This window comes from Melopsittacus undulatus (assembly GCF_012275295.1).
Source record: "Melopsittacus undulatus isolate bMelUnd1 chromosome 29 unlocalized genomic scaffold, bMelUnd1.mat.Z SUPER_29_unloc_1, whole genome shotgun sequence".
NCBI lineage: Eukaryota > Metazoa > Chordata > Aves > Psittaciformes > Psittaculidae > Melopsittacus > Melopsittacus undulatus.
The window spans coordinates 126,641-142,359 of record NW_022993941.1 but is presented as its reverse complement, the minus strand read 5'-3'; the positions used below and the strand labels follow the sequence as shown (position 1 = coordinate 142,359).

The following is a 15,719-nucleotide window of genomic DNA, read 5'->3' as shown; positions in this document are numbered from 1 at the left end:
TTTCTGACCCAAAATCCCCTTTTTCTACCCCAAAATCACCTTTTCCGACCCCAAAATCACCTTTTTCTGCCCCAAAATCCCCCTTTTTTACCCCAAATCCCCCCCCCATCTCCTCCCTCATCCTCCCCTCCAGCCCCTCCCTGTCCTCCTCCAGAGCTCCCAGCAGCCCCCGCGCCACCAGCCCGTCGGCCACGGCGACCAATCGGAGCAGCTCTGGGGGGGCAGGGGGCGGGGCTTGGCGGCGGCGGACACGCCCCCTGCCTCTCTGCTCCTGACCCCTCCCTTCTTCTTGGCCACGCCCCCCTGCTCCTTGGCCACGCCCCCTTCCTCCCTCCTCCTCACCCCTCCCCTCCTCCTTTGGCTCCTCTAGGCCCCGCCCCCCTGCTCCTTGGCCACGCCCCCTCTCCCCCTCCTCCTCTTGGCCACGCCCCCTCCCTCTCTCCTCCTCCTCCCCCCTCCCCTCCTCCTTAGGCTCCTCTTGGCCCCGCCCCCTCTGCCCCTGGCCCCGCCCCCTCCCTCCTTCCTCCTCCCCCCTCCCTTCCCCTTGGCCCCGCCCCCTCTGCCCCTGGCCCCGCCCCCTTGCCCCCTGGCCCCGCCCCCCCAGCCTCCTCATGGCGCCCCCTAGCGTCTCCCGCGGCCTCAGCAGCTCCAGAGCCTCCCGCAGGAGGTCAACGAGGGGGGGAGGGGAGGGGGGGGGGGGAGGCGGTGACGTCACGGGCTGGGGGGCGGGGCTTGATGGGGAGCTGGGGGGGGGGGGGGGGGGGGGGAGAAGAGGGGGGATGGTGTTAATGGGGTTTCCAGCCCCAAATCCCATTGAATTCCCAACTTCCAAGCCCCATTTTTGCCCCATTTCCTCCGGTTTTACCCCAATTTCCATCCCACCCCTCTGCCAGACCCATCCCCCAGCCATTTTCCCCCATCCCCCCCTTTTTCCCCCCATCCCCCCCCTATATCCTCCCCATTCCCCTCCCCCCATTTCCCTTCCCCCCCATTCCCATACCCCCCATTACCCCCCTTCCCCTCCCCCCATTGCCCCCATCCCCCCCCATTATCCCACCCATCCCCCCCATCCCCTCCCCCATTCCCATCCCATCCCCCCCCTTTTACCCCCATTACCCCCATTCCCCTCCCCCATCCCCCCCATTCCCATCCCATTACCCCCCATTCCCCTCCCCCATTCCCATCCCATCCCCCCCATTTACCCCATTGATAACCCCTCCCCCCCCATTCCCATCCCCCCTTTCCCTTCCCCCCCCATTTTACCCCCATATCCCCCCTCCCCCTCCCCCATTCCCCCCCATTCCTACCCCATTACCCCCATTCCCCTCCCCCCCCAATTCCCATCCCATCCCCCCCCTTTTACCCCATATCCCCCCCTCCCCCATTACCCCCATTCCCATTCCCCACCATTGATAACCCCTCCCCCCCTTTCCCCTCCTCCCAATTCCCATCCACTCCCTTTTACCCCCATTACCCCCCATTCCCCTCCCCCCATTGCCCCCCATCCCCCCCCATTTTCCCACCCATCCCCCCCCTTTCCCCTCCCCCTCCTCCCCTCCCCCTTCCCATCCCATCCCCCCCCCTTTTTACCCCATATCCCCCCTCCCCCTCCCCCCATCCCCCCCATTCCCCTCCCCCCATTACATCCCATCCCCCCCCATTTCCCCCTATTCCCCCCTCCCCCACCCCCATTCCCATCCCCCCCCATTCAAATCCCCTCCCCCCCTTGGATCCCATCCCCCCCATTACCCCCATTCCCCTCCCCCCATCCCCCCCCGTTGATAACCCCTCCCCCATCCCCCTCCCTCCCCCCTCCCCCTCCCTCCCCCCTCCCCCCCCCCCATCCCCCCCCTCCCCTCCCCCCCTTACCCCCTCAATGGCCTCCAGCCAGGGGTCAGGGGGCGGAGCCGGATGCCACAGGAAGTGACCCGCGGGGTCAAAGTGCCCCTCGGCCAATTCGGGCCCGAGGTCAAAGGGCGTCACGGGCCCCTCCCCCTCCTCTGGCCCCGCCCCTTCCGGTGACTCCTCTGAACCTGGGGGGGGGAGGGGAGGGGTGAGAGACCCATAAGGAATAATGGGGACCCCATAGAGACCTATAGAGACCCATAGAGACCCCATAGGGACCCCATAGAGACCCATAGAGACCCCATAGGGACCCCATAGAGACCTATAGAGACCCCATAGAGACCCATAGAGACCTATAGAGACCCCATAGGGACCCATAGAGACCTATAGAGACCCCATAGAGACCCATAGAGACCTATAGAGACCCCATAGGGACCCCATAGAGACCCACAGAGACCCCATAGGGACCCCATAGAGACCTATAGAGACCTATAGAGACCCCATAGAGACACATAGAGACACCATAGAGACCCATAGAGACCTATAGAGACCCCATAGAGACACATAGAGACACATAGAGACCCCATAGAGACACATAGAGACACATAGAGACCCCATAGAGCCCCATAGAGACCCATAGAGACCCCATAGAGACCCCATAGAGCCCCATAGAGACCCACAGATACCCCATAGAGACCTCATAGAGACCCCATAGAAAACTATACAGACCCATAGAGACCCCATGGAGACCCCATAGGGACCCTATAGAGACCCATAAAGACCCCATAGGGACCCATAGAGACCCATAGACGCCCCATAGAGACCCCATGGGGACCCCATAGACACCCATAAACCCCCATAAAGACCCATAGACCCCCATAGGTGCCCCATAGCAGCCCCACACTTGCCGTGGGGCAGGAAGAGGTTGAAGTCGCTGCTTCCTTCGGCCTCATCCTCGTCCTCCTCTTCCTCATCACTGTCCAATGAGGGCTGCCCTGGGAAGCGGCTCATGGCCTGACCCATAGAGACCCATAGAGACACATTAGAGACCCATAGAGACCCATAGAGACACATGAGACCCATAGAGACACATAGAGACCCATAGAGACCCATAGAGACACATAGAGACACATAGAGACACATAAGGACCCATAGAGACACATAGAGACACATAGAGACACATAGAGACCCCATAGGGATCCCATAGAGACACATGAGACCCATAGAGACACATAGAGACACATGAGACCCATAGAGACCCCATAGAGACACATAGAGCCCCCATAGGGATCCCATAGAGACACATGAGACCCATAGAGACCCATAGAGACACATAGAGACACATAGAGACACATAGAGACACATAGAGACACATAGAGCCCCCATAGGGATCCCATAGAGACACATGAGACCCATAGAGACCCCATAGAGACACATAGAGCCCCCATAGGGATCCCATAGAGACACATGAGACCCATACAGACCCATAGAGACACATAGAGACACATAGAGACACATAGAGACCCATAGAGACCCATAGAGGCCCCATAGAGACCGCATAGAGATCCATAGAGACCCCATAGTGACCCATAGAGACCCATAGAGACCCCATAGAAACCCATTACTGACCCATAGAGAGCCCATAGGGATCCATAGATACCTCATAGAGACCCATAGAGACCCCATAGAAACCCATAATGACCCATAGGGACCCATAGTGCCCCATAGGTCCCCACTCACCCTCTTGCGGGGGGGGAGGGGCGGTTCCTCCTCTGGCCCCTCCCCCTCGAGGTCAGCAAAGGTCACGGAGCGCTTGGCCATTGGGCAATGGGCTTCATTAATAACGATTAATGGTTAATTAATAACTGATTAATAACCAATTAATTACCTATTAATGATCCATTAATGATCTATTAATTATCTATTAAGCCCATTAGGCCCCATTAGATCAAATTAATAGCACAAAATAAGCCCCATTAACCCCAATTAATATTAATTAACCCCCAATAACCCCAATTAACCCCCATTAAATCCCATTAATAGCACTAAATAAACCCCATTAACCCCAATTAATCCCATTATATCCCATTAATAGCACTAATTAAGCCCCATTAACCCCATTTAACCCTAATTAACCCAAATTAATCCCGATTAACCCCAATTAAACCCAATTAACCCCCAATATTAGCACTCATTAGACCCCATTAACCCTCATTAACCCCTAATAAACCCCATTAATCCCAATTAAACCCTATTAACCCCCATTAACCTTAATTAACCTTCATTAATCCCTATTAACCTCAATTAGCCCCATTAGGGCTCAATGAAGCCCATTAATAACCCATTAATAACATTAATAACCCATTAATAACCATTAATTACCCCATTAATAACCCCATTAACCCTTAATTAACCCCTAATTAACACCCTCATTAACCCCAATGGACCGGCCCCATTAACCCCCACCCCATTGCCTCCCATTGACCCCCATTGACACCATTGACCTCCATTGCCCCCCATTGACCCCAATTAACGCCCCCCCGTCCTCATTTGCATATGCAAATGAGCTCCGATCTCCCCTCACGCACCGGAGGCCTCAGAGCGCTCGGCGCAGGCGGCGCTTCCGGGGCGGAAGTGACGTCATCGGCGGCGACTTCCGGTCGGGGCTTAAAGGGGCCGTGCCTTCAATAACCCATAGAGACCTATAGAGACCCCATAGAGCCCCATAGAGACATATAGAGACCTATAGAGACCTATAGAGACCTATAGAGACCCATAGAGACCCATAGATCCCGCCCCATAGCCCCTATAGGTCCCTCCTCTCACCTCCATTGGCTCCCATAGGGAAGGGGCGCGGCCCCAACCTCGTCAAAGCCCCTCCCCCTTGCGTCACCGGTGACGTCATCACGTCACGAGGGGGCGTGGCCTCCACCTCTGTTCCCTTCCGCTTCCGACCTCTGGTGAGCCCCAAAACCTCCGTTTTTCACCCCAAAAAGGGGGTTTTGGGGGGGGGAGGGGCTCCTATCGCGATAGGAACCAATGGGGATTGAGGATCGCGATCGATGCGGCCTCATTTGCATATTGATAACGGTTATTAACGCGGCTGCGGGATCGGTTGGTGATATCGGGAGGTATCGCGATATGTCGTCCTATAGCGTTCTATAGGGTTGTATAGCGTTCTATAGGGTTATATAGTGTTCTATAGGGTTGTATGGCGTTCTGTAGGGTTATATGGCGTTCTATAGGGTTGTATAGTGTTCTATAGGGTTCTATAGGGTTGAATAGCGTTCTATAGGGTTATATGCCATCATATATAACGATATATAGGTTTATATCATTATATATCGTGATAATATCGCTAATTATCGATAATTAATTGATTATCTATGAGTTATCATTACAGGCAATGACATTAATGGCGTTATTAGGACGCTATTAGCTAATCGATGTTAATTAATGCCATTATTGATAATGTGTGCTGATATTGGTGTGATTAGCATAATATTAGCATAATTAATGTCGTGATTTGAATATTATGGGTAATATCGTTATTAATTATTATGTTATTACTAACAGAATGACGTTATAATGATGTAACCTTTAATTAATAGTATTAACATAATCATTAATATTAATATAATCAGTGTTAGCTATTAATAATTGTTAATTATTAATGTAGTGATTAATATTAATATCCTCAATGCTAATTATTAAGAATCGTTTATTTGTAATATTTAACAAGATCATTAATATTAGTACAGCTAATGTTAGTTATTAACTAATAATTGCTATTAATAATTAATGTGGTCATTAATATTCATAGGTTCATTAGCATATGGATATCGGCTCTGTGATGACGTCATCGTGATGGATAATTAATGGGTTATCAATGCATTAATGACTGCAACATCGCCCACAGAGCCCATTGACCCCATTGACCCCCATTGATCCCCATTGACCCCCATTGATCCCCATTGATCCCCATTGACCCCCATTGATCCCCATTGATCCCCATTGATCCCCATTGACCCCCATTGATCCCCATTGACCCCCATTGACTTCCATTGATCCCCATTGACCCCCATTGATCCCCATTGATCCCCATTGACCCCCATTGATCCCCATTGACCCCCATTGATCCCCATTGATCCCCATTGACCCCCATTGATCCCCATTGACTCCCATTATGTCCCAGCGGTACCGGTGCCGGTACGAGCGGCTGCGCCGCGCCGCGCGCGCTCTGGTGCTGGAGTCTGGAGCTCTGTGAGACACTGCCCATTGACCCCTATTGATCCCCATTGATCCCCATTGATCCCCATTGATCCCCATTGATCCCCATTGATCCCCATTGATCCCCATTGATCCCCATTGATCCCCATTGACTCTCATTGATCCCCATTGACCCCCATTGACCCCCATTGATCCCCATTGATCCCCATTGATCCCCATTGACCCCCATTGATCCCCATTGATCCCCATTGATCCCCATTGATCCCCATTGATCCCCATTGATCCCCATTGACTCTCATTGATCCCCATTGACCCCCATTGATCCCCATTGATCCCCATTGATCCCCATTGACTCTCATTGATCCCCATTGACCCCCATTGATCCCCATTGATCCCCATTGATCCCCATTGACTCTCATTGATCCCCATTGACCCCCATTGACTCTCATTGACCCCCATTGATCCCCATTGATCCCCATTGATCCCCATTGACTCCCATTGACTCCCATGATGTCCCACCGGTACCGGTGCCGGTACGAGCGGCTGCGCCGCGCCGCCCGCGCTCTGGTGCTGGAGTCTGGAGCTCTATGTGATGAACTCGCCAGGATCGAGGCCAAGGTTCTCCGAGCGCGGCAGGAACGGAGGCTGCTGCTGACCCGGCTGCTGCGGCGCAGGATGGGGGATGGGAGCGGGACAGCAGCGGCTGTGGGGTCTATGGGGTCATCTATGGGGTCTATGGGATCATCTATGGGGTCTATGGGATCATCAATGGGGTCTATGGGGTCTATGGGATCATCAATGGGGTCTATGGGGTCATCTATGGGGTCTATGGGGTCATCAATGGGGTCTATGGGATCATCAATGGGGTCTATGGGACCAATGGGATCATCAATGGGGTCTATGGGATCAATGGGATCTATGGGAGCAACAACGGCATCAATGGGATCATCAATGGGGTCTATGGGATCAATGGGATCTATGGGAGCAACAACGGCATCAATGGGATCATCAATGGGGTCTATGGGATCAATGGGATCTATGGGATCCACAACGGCATCAATGGGACCTATGGGATCAACAACGGCATCAATGGCATCAACGGGATCCACAACAGTGTCAATAGGATCAACAGCGGCATCAATGGCATCAATAGGATCATCAATGGCATCAATGGGATCCACAACGGTGTCAATGGGATCAATGGGATCCACAACGGCATCGATGGGATCATCAATGACATCAATGGTGTCAATGGGATCAACAACAGCATCAATGGCATCAGTAGGATCAACAACGGCATCAGTGGCGTCTATGGGATCATCAATGGCATCAATAGGATCATCATTGGCATCAATGAGATCCACAACGGCATCAATGGCGTCATCAATAGGATCAAGGGCATCAATAGGATCAATGGGATCAAGGGCACCGCAATCAACGCCAATGGTAACGGCATCAATGACACTGCAACCAATGGCGTCAACGGCATCAATGACGTCATCAATGACGTCATCAATGACATCGTCGATGACATCATCAATGACATCATCAATGACATCAACAGCATCAATGGCACCTACAACACCATCAATGGCACCAACAGCATCAACGGCATCAATGACATCATCGATGACGTCATCAATGACGTCATCAACGGCACCTCAACGGCAGGGGGATGGGAATGGGGAGGAAGGGAGCAGGGGGGCAGGGGATGGGGCTATGGGGTCAATGGGGGGGTCCATAGGGGCAAGGGATGGGGGTATGGGGTCTAGGGGTGAATCTATGGGGTCTAGGGGTGAATCTATGGGGCCTAGGGGTGAATCTATGGGGCCTAGGGGTGAATCTATGGGGTCTAGGGATGGATCTATGGGGCCTAGGGGTGAATCTATGGGGCCTAGGGGTGAATCTATGGGGTCTAGGGGTGAATCTATGGGGCCCAGGGATGGGTCTATGGGGTCAAGAGCAGGGTCCATGCCCCCCTTTAGGGATGGGGCATCACCAGCCTCCCCCATAGACAACACTGGCAATGGGGCCAGACCTATGGGGCCAAGCTCCGCCCCAAGCTCCGCCCCCCCGAGGGCCTCAGCCAATAGGAGAGCCCCATGGAGCATCCAGGACTTGGGGGGCAGGCGGCGGGGGGGCGGGGCCGGAGGGGGGCGGAGCCTCCCGGGGCAGCCAATGGGAGCAGGGGAGGTGTTCGGGCTCGGGCACCCATTGGTCCAGCAGCTGCTGCGGGAGGAGGAGGAGGAGGAGGAGGAGGAAGATGGAGCTGATGCCTTCACCTATGGGGAGCTGTTCTTGGGCAGCCCCACAGGCTCTGAGTGACCCAAAATGGCATTAAATGGACCCAAAATGATGGTGATGTGGTGGTGGGGTCCATAGGGATGCATTGACTCCATAGGGATGCATTGAGTCCATAGGGATGCATTGACTCCATAGGGATGCATTGAGTCCATAGGGATGCATTGACTCCATAGGGATCCATTGGTGGTGGGGTCCATAGGGATGCATTGAGTCCATTGGGATGCATTGAGTCCATAGGGATGCATTGATTCCATAGGGATCCATTGACTCCATAGGGACCCATTGACTCCATAGGGACCCATTGACTCCATAGGGACCCATAGACTCCATAGGGATCCATTGATGGTGTCCATAGGGATGCGTTGGTGGTGTCCATAGGGATGCATTGACTCCATAGGGCCCCATTGACTCCATAGGGATGCATTGACCCCATAGGGATCCATTGATGGTGTCCATAGGGATGCGTTGGTGGTGTCCATTGGGATCCATTGAGTCCATAGGGACCCATTGACTCCATAGGGACTCATTGACCCCATAGGGACCCATTGACTCCATAGGGATCCATTGACTCCATAGGGACCCATTGACTGCATAGGAACCCATTGACCCCATAGGGACCCATTGACTCCATAGGGATCCATTGACTCCATAGGGACCCATTGACTGCATAGGAACCCATTGACCCCATAGGGATCCATTGACTCCATAGGGACCCATTGACTCCATAGGGACCCATTGACTCCATAGGGACCCATTGACCCCATAGGAACCCATTGACTCCATAGGGACCCATTGACTCCATAGGGACCCATTGGTGGTGTCCATAGGGATCCCCATTGACTCCCATTGATCCCCATTGCCCCCATTGACTCCATAGGGATCCATTGATGCTCTTTATTGGCCAATGAGCATCCCTCCCTCCCCATCCGAGCCCTCTCATTGGCTGCCATCGGAGCGCTCCCATTGGCTGCCGCGGCCGGAGCCCTCTCATTGGCTGCCATTGGAGCGCTCCCATTGGCTGCCGCGGCCGGAGCCCTCTCATTGGCTGCTGCCGCCATCCGAGCGCTCCCATTGGATGTTGTGGTGGATCCGGGTGACATCCGGATGGTTCCGGAGCTCCTGGACCAGTAACCGGCTCCAGTTCCCATCCGGATGCACCAGTTGGATACTGGGAACAGGCTCCGGATGGGCCGAGAGCAGCTGGAGGCCTGAGGCCTGGAGATGGGCACGGACATGGGGCAGGGACTGGGGGGGGCACAGGAACTGCAATGGGATCAATGGGGTTAATGGGATCAATGGGAGTCAATGGGATCAATGGGATCAATGGGGATCAATGGGGATGAATGGGGATCAATGGGATCAATGGGGATCAATGGGGTTAATGGGATCAATGGGGGTCAATGGGGATCAATGGGATCAATGGGGATCAATGGGGTTAATGGGATCAATGGGGTCAATGGGGGTTAATGGGGATCAATGGGATCAATGGGGATCAATGGGATCAATGGGGATCAATGGGATCAATGGGGATCAATGGGGGTCAATGGGATCAATGGGGATCAATGGGGGTTAATGGGGATCAATGGGATCAATGGGGATCAATGGGATCAATGGGGATCAATGGGATCAATGGGGATCAATGGGGATCAATGGGGTTAATGGGATCAATGGGGTCAATGGGGATCAATGTGTGGTTGGGGATGGTCAAGGGATCTCCAAGCATGGTTGGTGCCACCATCAGGACCCCCCATATCCCCCCATACCCCCCATTACCCCCATAGACCCCATAGACCCCATTAGCCCCATAACCTCCATAGCCCCATATCCCCCCATATCCCCCCATAACCCCATAGACCCTATAGCCCCCATACCCCTCAAAACCCCCATTACCCCCATAACCCCATATCCCCCCATATCCCCTATGGCCCCATAGCTCCCCATAGCCCCCCATTAACCCCATAACCCCCATAGACCCCATAGCCCCATTACCCCCATACACCCCATTGCCCCCATTACCCCCATAGCCCGATAGCCCCCATATCCCCCTTTAACCCCATAACCCCCATATCCCCTATAGCCCCATTACCCCCCATTACCCCCATATCCCCCCATATTACCTATGGCCGCATACCCCCCATAGCCCCATACCCCCCCATAACCCCTATATCCCCATTACCCCCATACCCCCCATAGCCCCCCAAACTCATTAACCCCATACACCCCATTACCCCCATAACCCCTATATCCCCCCATATCCCCATAGATCCCCATAGCCCCATATCCCATTACCCCCATAACTCCCATAACCCCCCATAGCTGCCCCATAGCAGCCCCATAGCAGCCCCATAACCCCCCATAGCTGCCCCATAGCAGCCCCATAACCCCCCATAGCTGCCCCATAGCTGCCCCATAGCAGCCCCATAGCTGCCCCATAGCTGCCCCATAGCAGCCCCATAGCTGCCCCATAGCAGCCCCATATCCCCCCATCCCCCCCCTCTCACCACCAACGAAGGCTCCTCCTCCTCCTCCTCTCTGACATCCTGAGCCCCAACCTCCAGCGCCAGCTCCAGCGCCGCCTCCAGCCCCACAGGCTGCCCCATAGCGTCCGTGCGCCCCACACGTACCACCCCCTGCTGCTGGAAGTCATGGAGGACCCCGGCCGACAGCGCCGCGCTGTGGGGCAGGGGCACTTATGGGGCAGGGGCACTTATGGGGCACTGCCCCATAGAGCACTATGGGGAGGGGTTGGGGGCACTGCCCCATAGATCCCTATGGGGAGGGGATGAGGGAGCTGCCCCATAGATCCCTATGGGGAGGGGTTGGGGGTCTCTGCCCCACAGATCCCTATGGGGGGCGCTGCCCCATAGATCCCTATGGGGGGCACTGCCCCATAGATCCCTATGGGGGGCACTGCCCCATAGATCCCTATGGGGAGGGGTTGGGGGGCGCTGCCCCATAGATCCCTATGGGGGGGGCTGCCCCATAGATACCTATGGGGGGGGCTGCCCCATAGAGCCCTATGGGGCAGGGGCACTTATGGGGCACTGCCCCATAGAGACCTATGGGGGGCACTGCCCCATAGATCCCTATGGGGGGCACTGCCCTATAGATCCCTATGGGGCAGGGGCACTTATGGGGCACTGCCCCATAGAGCCCTATGGGGGGCGCTGCCCCATAGATCCCTATGGGGAGGGGATCGGGGGGTGCTGCCCCATAGGTCACTATGGGGAGGGGTTGGGGGCTCTGCCCCACAGATCCCTATGGGGAGGGGTTGGGGGGCGCTGCCCCATAGATCCCTATGGGGAGGGGTTGGGGGCACTGCCCCATAGATCCCTATGGGGAGGGGTTGGGGGCCCTGCCCCACAGATCCCTATGGGGAGGGGTTGGGGGCGCTGCCCCATAGATCCCTATGGGGAGGGGTTGGGGGCTCTGCCCCATAGATCCCTATGGGGAGGGGTTGGGGGCTCTGCCCCATAGATCCCTATGGGGAGGGGTTGGGGGCTCTGCCCCATAGACTGACCCATAGCGGCTGAGGATGGAGCTCAGCTCCCGTTGGCTGCGTCGGGGGTCGGAGGTCTGGACCCATAGGAGCAGTGAGACCCCCTGTGGGGCGCGGGCCTGGAGCAGGAGGGGCGAGGAGGCCGTGGGGCGGAGCTGGGGGGACACGGACCCATAGAGAGCAGTTATGGGGCACCATAGAGAACACTTATGGGGCATCATAGAACCCACTTATGGGGCACCATAGAACCTACTTATGGGGCACTATAGAACCCACTTATGGGGCATCATAGAACCCACTTATGGGGCACCATAGAACCCACTTATGGGGCATCATAGAACCCACTTATGGGGCACCATAGAACCTACTTATGGGGCACTATAGAACCCACTTATGGGGCATCATAGAACCCACTTATGGGGCACCATAGAACACACTTATGGGGCTCTATAGATCCCACTTATGGGTCACCATAGAGAACACTTATGGGGCACCATAGACCCCACTTATGGGGCACTATAGACCCCACTTATGGGGCACTATAGAACCCACTTATGGGGCATCATAGAACCCACTTATGGGGCACCATAGAACACACTTATGGGGCACCATAGATCCCACTTATGGGTCACCATTGAACCCACTTATGGGGCACTATAGAACCCACTTATGGGGCACCATAGAGGACACTTATGGGGCACCATAGAACCCACTTATGGGGCACTATAGAACCCACTTATGGGGCAGCATAGAACCCACTTATGGGGCACCATAGACCCCACTTATGGGGCACTATAGAACCCACTTATGGGGCACCATAGAGGACACTTATGGGGCACCATAGAACCCACTTATGGGGCACCATAGAACCCACTTATGGGGCATCATAGAACCCACTTATGGGGCACCATAGAACCCACTTATGGGGCACCATAGATAACACTTATGGGGCACCATAGAACCCACTTATGGGGCACCATAGAACCCACTTATGGGGCACTATAGAACCCACTTATGGGGCTATAGAACCCACTTATGGGGCGCTATAGATCCCACTTATGGGGCACCATAGGGGACACTTATGGGGCACCATTGAACCCACTTATGGGGCACTATAGACCCCACTTATGGGGCACCATAGAACCCACTTATGGGGCACCATAGACCCCACTTATGGGGCACCATAGAACCCACTTATGGGGCACCATAGACCCCACTTATGGGGCACCATAGAACCCACTTATGGGGCACCATAGACCCCACTTATGGGGCACCATAGACAACACTTATGGGGCACCATAGAACCCACTTATGGGGCCCCATAGACCCCACTTATGGGGCACCATAGACCCCACTTATGGGGCACTATAGAACCCACTTATGGGGCACCATAGACCCCACTTATGGGGCACCATTGACCCCACTTATGGGGCACCATAGAACCCACTTATGGGGCACTATAGAACCCACTTATGGGTCCCATAGACCCCACTTATAGGTCCCATAGACCCCACTTATGGGCCCCATAGACCCCACTTATGGGTCCTGCCCCACAAGTGGACCCACCGCTCCCTCTATGGCAGCCTCAATGGAGCTCTTGGGCATGTTGCTGGCTCTGCATTGCTCTATCATGTTGGCCAATGGGGCGTTGAGGGCTGGGTCCGGACCCCCATCTATGGGGAGATGTGGGGGTCAGTGTGGGGCAGGGGCTGACCCACATCGACCCATATCCCATTGGAGTCTATGGGTCCCATTGGAGTCTATGGGTCCCATTGGAGACCCCCATAGACCCCCATAGACCCCCCATAGACCCCCATGGACACCCCATAGACCCCCATAGACCCCCCATAGACCCCCCATACACCCCCCATAGACCCCCCATAGACCCCCATACACCCCCCATAGACACCCATATCCCCCTATATAGCCCTATAGATCCCTATAGCTGCCCCATAGACCCCATTGCCCCCTGGCCCCTCCCCCCCCCTGACCTTTGACCGCGGCGCGCAGGCGCAGTGAGAGCCGCTGGAACAGGCGCCCCCTGTCGGCGTCACGTGGTCCCTTCACCGTCCTGACCTTTGACCAGCGGTTGTGACCCGCCCAGCGGCGGCAGAGCACGAGCGGAAGTGACGTCATCATCGGGGGGCGGGGCTGGGGGCGGAGCTAGGGGGGATATAGGGCAGAGCTATGGGGCTGGGTTATGGGATATGGGATATAGGGCAGGGCTATAGGGGTATGGGGCTGGTTATGGGGCAGAGATATGGGGCTGGGTTATGGGATATGGGGCTGGTTATGGGGCAGAGATATGGGGCTGGGTTATGGGGATGGAGATGGGTATATAGGGGTATGGGGCTGGTTATGGGGCTGGGTTATGGGAGGATATGGGGCAGAGATATGGGGCTGGGATATGGGATATGGGGCTGGTTATGGGGCTATGGGGCAGATCTATGGGGCTGGGTTATGGGATATGGGATATAGGGCAGGGCTATAGGGGTATGGGGCTGGTTATGGGGCAGAGATATGGGGCTGGGTTATGGGGATGGAGATGGGTATATAGGGGTATGGGGCTGGTTATGGGGCTGGGTTATGGGAGGATATGGGGCAGAGATATGGGGCTGGGATATGGGATATGGGGCTGGTTATGGGGCTATGGGGCAGATCTATGGGGCTGGGTTATGGGGCTGGAAAGGAGGATATAGGGCAGAGATATGGGGCTGGGATATGGGGCTATGAGGATATGGGGCAGAGCTATAGGGCTGGGTTATGGGGCTGGGATATGGGGATATGAGGATATGGAGCAGAGCTATGGGGCTGGGACTGGGGATATGGGGCTGGAAAGAGAGATATGGGGCAGAGCTATGGGGCTGGGTTATGGAGATATGGGGCTGAGAATGGGGATATAGGGCAGAGATATGGGGATATGGGGCTGGGTTATGGGGCTATGGAGCAGAGCTATGGGGCTGGGTTATGGGGATATGAGGATATGGGGCAGAGATATGGGGATATGGGGCTATAGGGATGGAGATAGGGATACAGGGCAGAGATATGGGGCTGGGACTGGGGATATAGGGCAGAGCTATAGGGATATAGGGCTGGAGATGGGGATATGGGGCTGGGATATGGAGATATGGGGCTATGAGGATATGGGGCAGAGATATGGGGCTGGGATATGGGGCTGGAAAGAGAGATATGGGGCAGCACTATAGGGATATAGGGATATGGGGCTGGGTTATGGGGCTATGGGTCAGAGCTATGGGGCTGGGAATAGAAATATGGGGATATAGGGCTGGGCTATGGGGCTGAGAGATGGGGATATGGGGCTGTAGATTATGGTCTATGGGGCTGGGAATGGGGATATGGGTATATGAGGATATGGGGCAGAGCTATAGGGCTGTGCTATGGGGCTGGGCTATGGGGCCGCTCTATAGGGTGCTCTATGGGTCTCTATGGGTCTCTATGGGTCTCTATGGGGCTCTATGGGGCTCTATGGGGCTCTATGGGGCTCTATGGGGCTCTATGGGTCTCTATGGGGCTCTATGGGTCTGGGTTATGGGTCCTTGCCCCCCTCCCCCCATCGCCCCCTGACCGTTGCCCTTCCCCCACCGGCAGCGGCCGCAGGTCCGAGGCGGAAGTGACGTCAGTGATGACGTCAGAGGCTCCGCCCCTTCCCCTGCGACGAACGGGGGGGGAGGGGGAAGGAGGGGGAGGGGCAGCCCCAAAAAGCCTCGAAACGGCCCCAAAATGGTCCAAAAGAGGCAAAAATGGCCCAAAATTGAGCAAAACGCCCCAAAATTGACCAAAATGGTCCAAAATGCCCCAAACCATCCCAAAACTGCCCAAA

The 15,719-nt window shown here is 55.4% G+C and overlaps 2 protein-coding genes and 1 long non-coding RNA gene across 3 annotated transcripts in view; 1 reads left to right on the top strand and 2 right to left on the bottom strand.

The window, feature by feature from the left end:
• Positions 1-668: 668 nt before the first annotated feature.
• On the bottom strand, positions 669-4,734 carry CD2BP2 (CD2 cytoplasmic tail binding protein 2). The gene is made up of 6 exons (XM_034073613.1): positions 4,672-4,734; positions 4,434-4,547; positions 3,586-3,677; positions 2,754-2,859; positions 1,870-2,033; positions 669-743 (listed from the first exon to the last, which is right to left on the bottom strand). The coding sequence occupies exons 3-6, from the start codon at positions 3,664-3,666 to the stop codon at positions 669-671; spliced, it is 426 nt and encodes a 141-aa protein (XP_033929504.1). The 5' UTR covers positions 3,667-3,677; positions 4,434-4,547; positions 4,672-4,734.
• Positions 4,732-5,781, top strand: LOC117438163 (uncharacterized). Its single transcript, XR_004550654.1, has 2 exons — positions 4,732-4,805; positions 5,669-5,781. It is a non-coding gene; the product is annotated as an uncharacterized lncRNA (long non-coding RNA).
• Positions 5,782-9,259: 3,478 nt separating this feature from the next.
• LOC117438150 (uncharacterized) overlaps positions 9,260-15,719 on the bottom strand; it is a 14,692-nt gene continuing 8,232 nt past the window's right edge. The window contains exons 5-10 of the mRNA XM_034073612.1: positions 15,482-15,548; positions 13,870-14,041; positions 13,445-13,551; positions 11,900-12,033; positions 10,881-11,052; positions 9,260-9,642 (exon numbers count right to left, since the gene is read on the bottom strand). Of these exons, the coding sequence (XP_033929503.1) occupies positions 9,418-9,642; positions 10,881-11,052; positions 11,900-12,033; positions 13,445-13,551; positions 13,870-14,041; positions 15,482-15,548 (877 nt within the window). The 3' untranslated portion in view covers positions 9,260-9,417. The remainder of the gene's footprint in view (positions 9,643-10,880; positions 11,053-11,899; positions 12,034-13,444; positions 13,552-13,869; positions 14,042-15,481; positions 15,549-15,719) is intronic.

Coding starts and splice junctions, on each gene's coding strand:
- CD2BP2 (XM_034073613.1), bottom strand. CDS start 3,666: ATGGCCAAGCGCTCCGTGACCTTTGCTGACCTCGAGGGGGAGGGGCCA. Junction 2,860..3,585: donor CCCTCCCCCCCCGCAAGAGG/GTGAGTGGGGAC, acceptor TCTATGGGTCAG/GCCATGAGCCGCTTCCCAGG. Junction 744..1,869: donor GGCTGGAGGCCATTGAGGGG/GTAAGGGGGGGA, acceptor CCCCCCCCCCAG/CTCCCCATCAAGCCCCGCCC.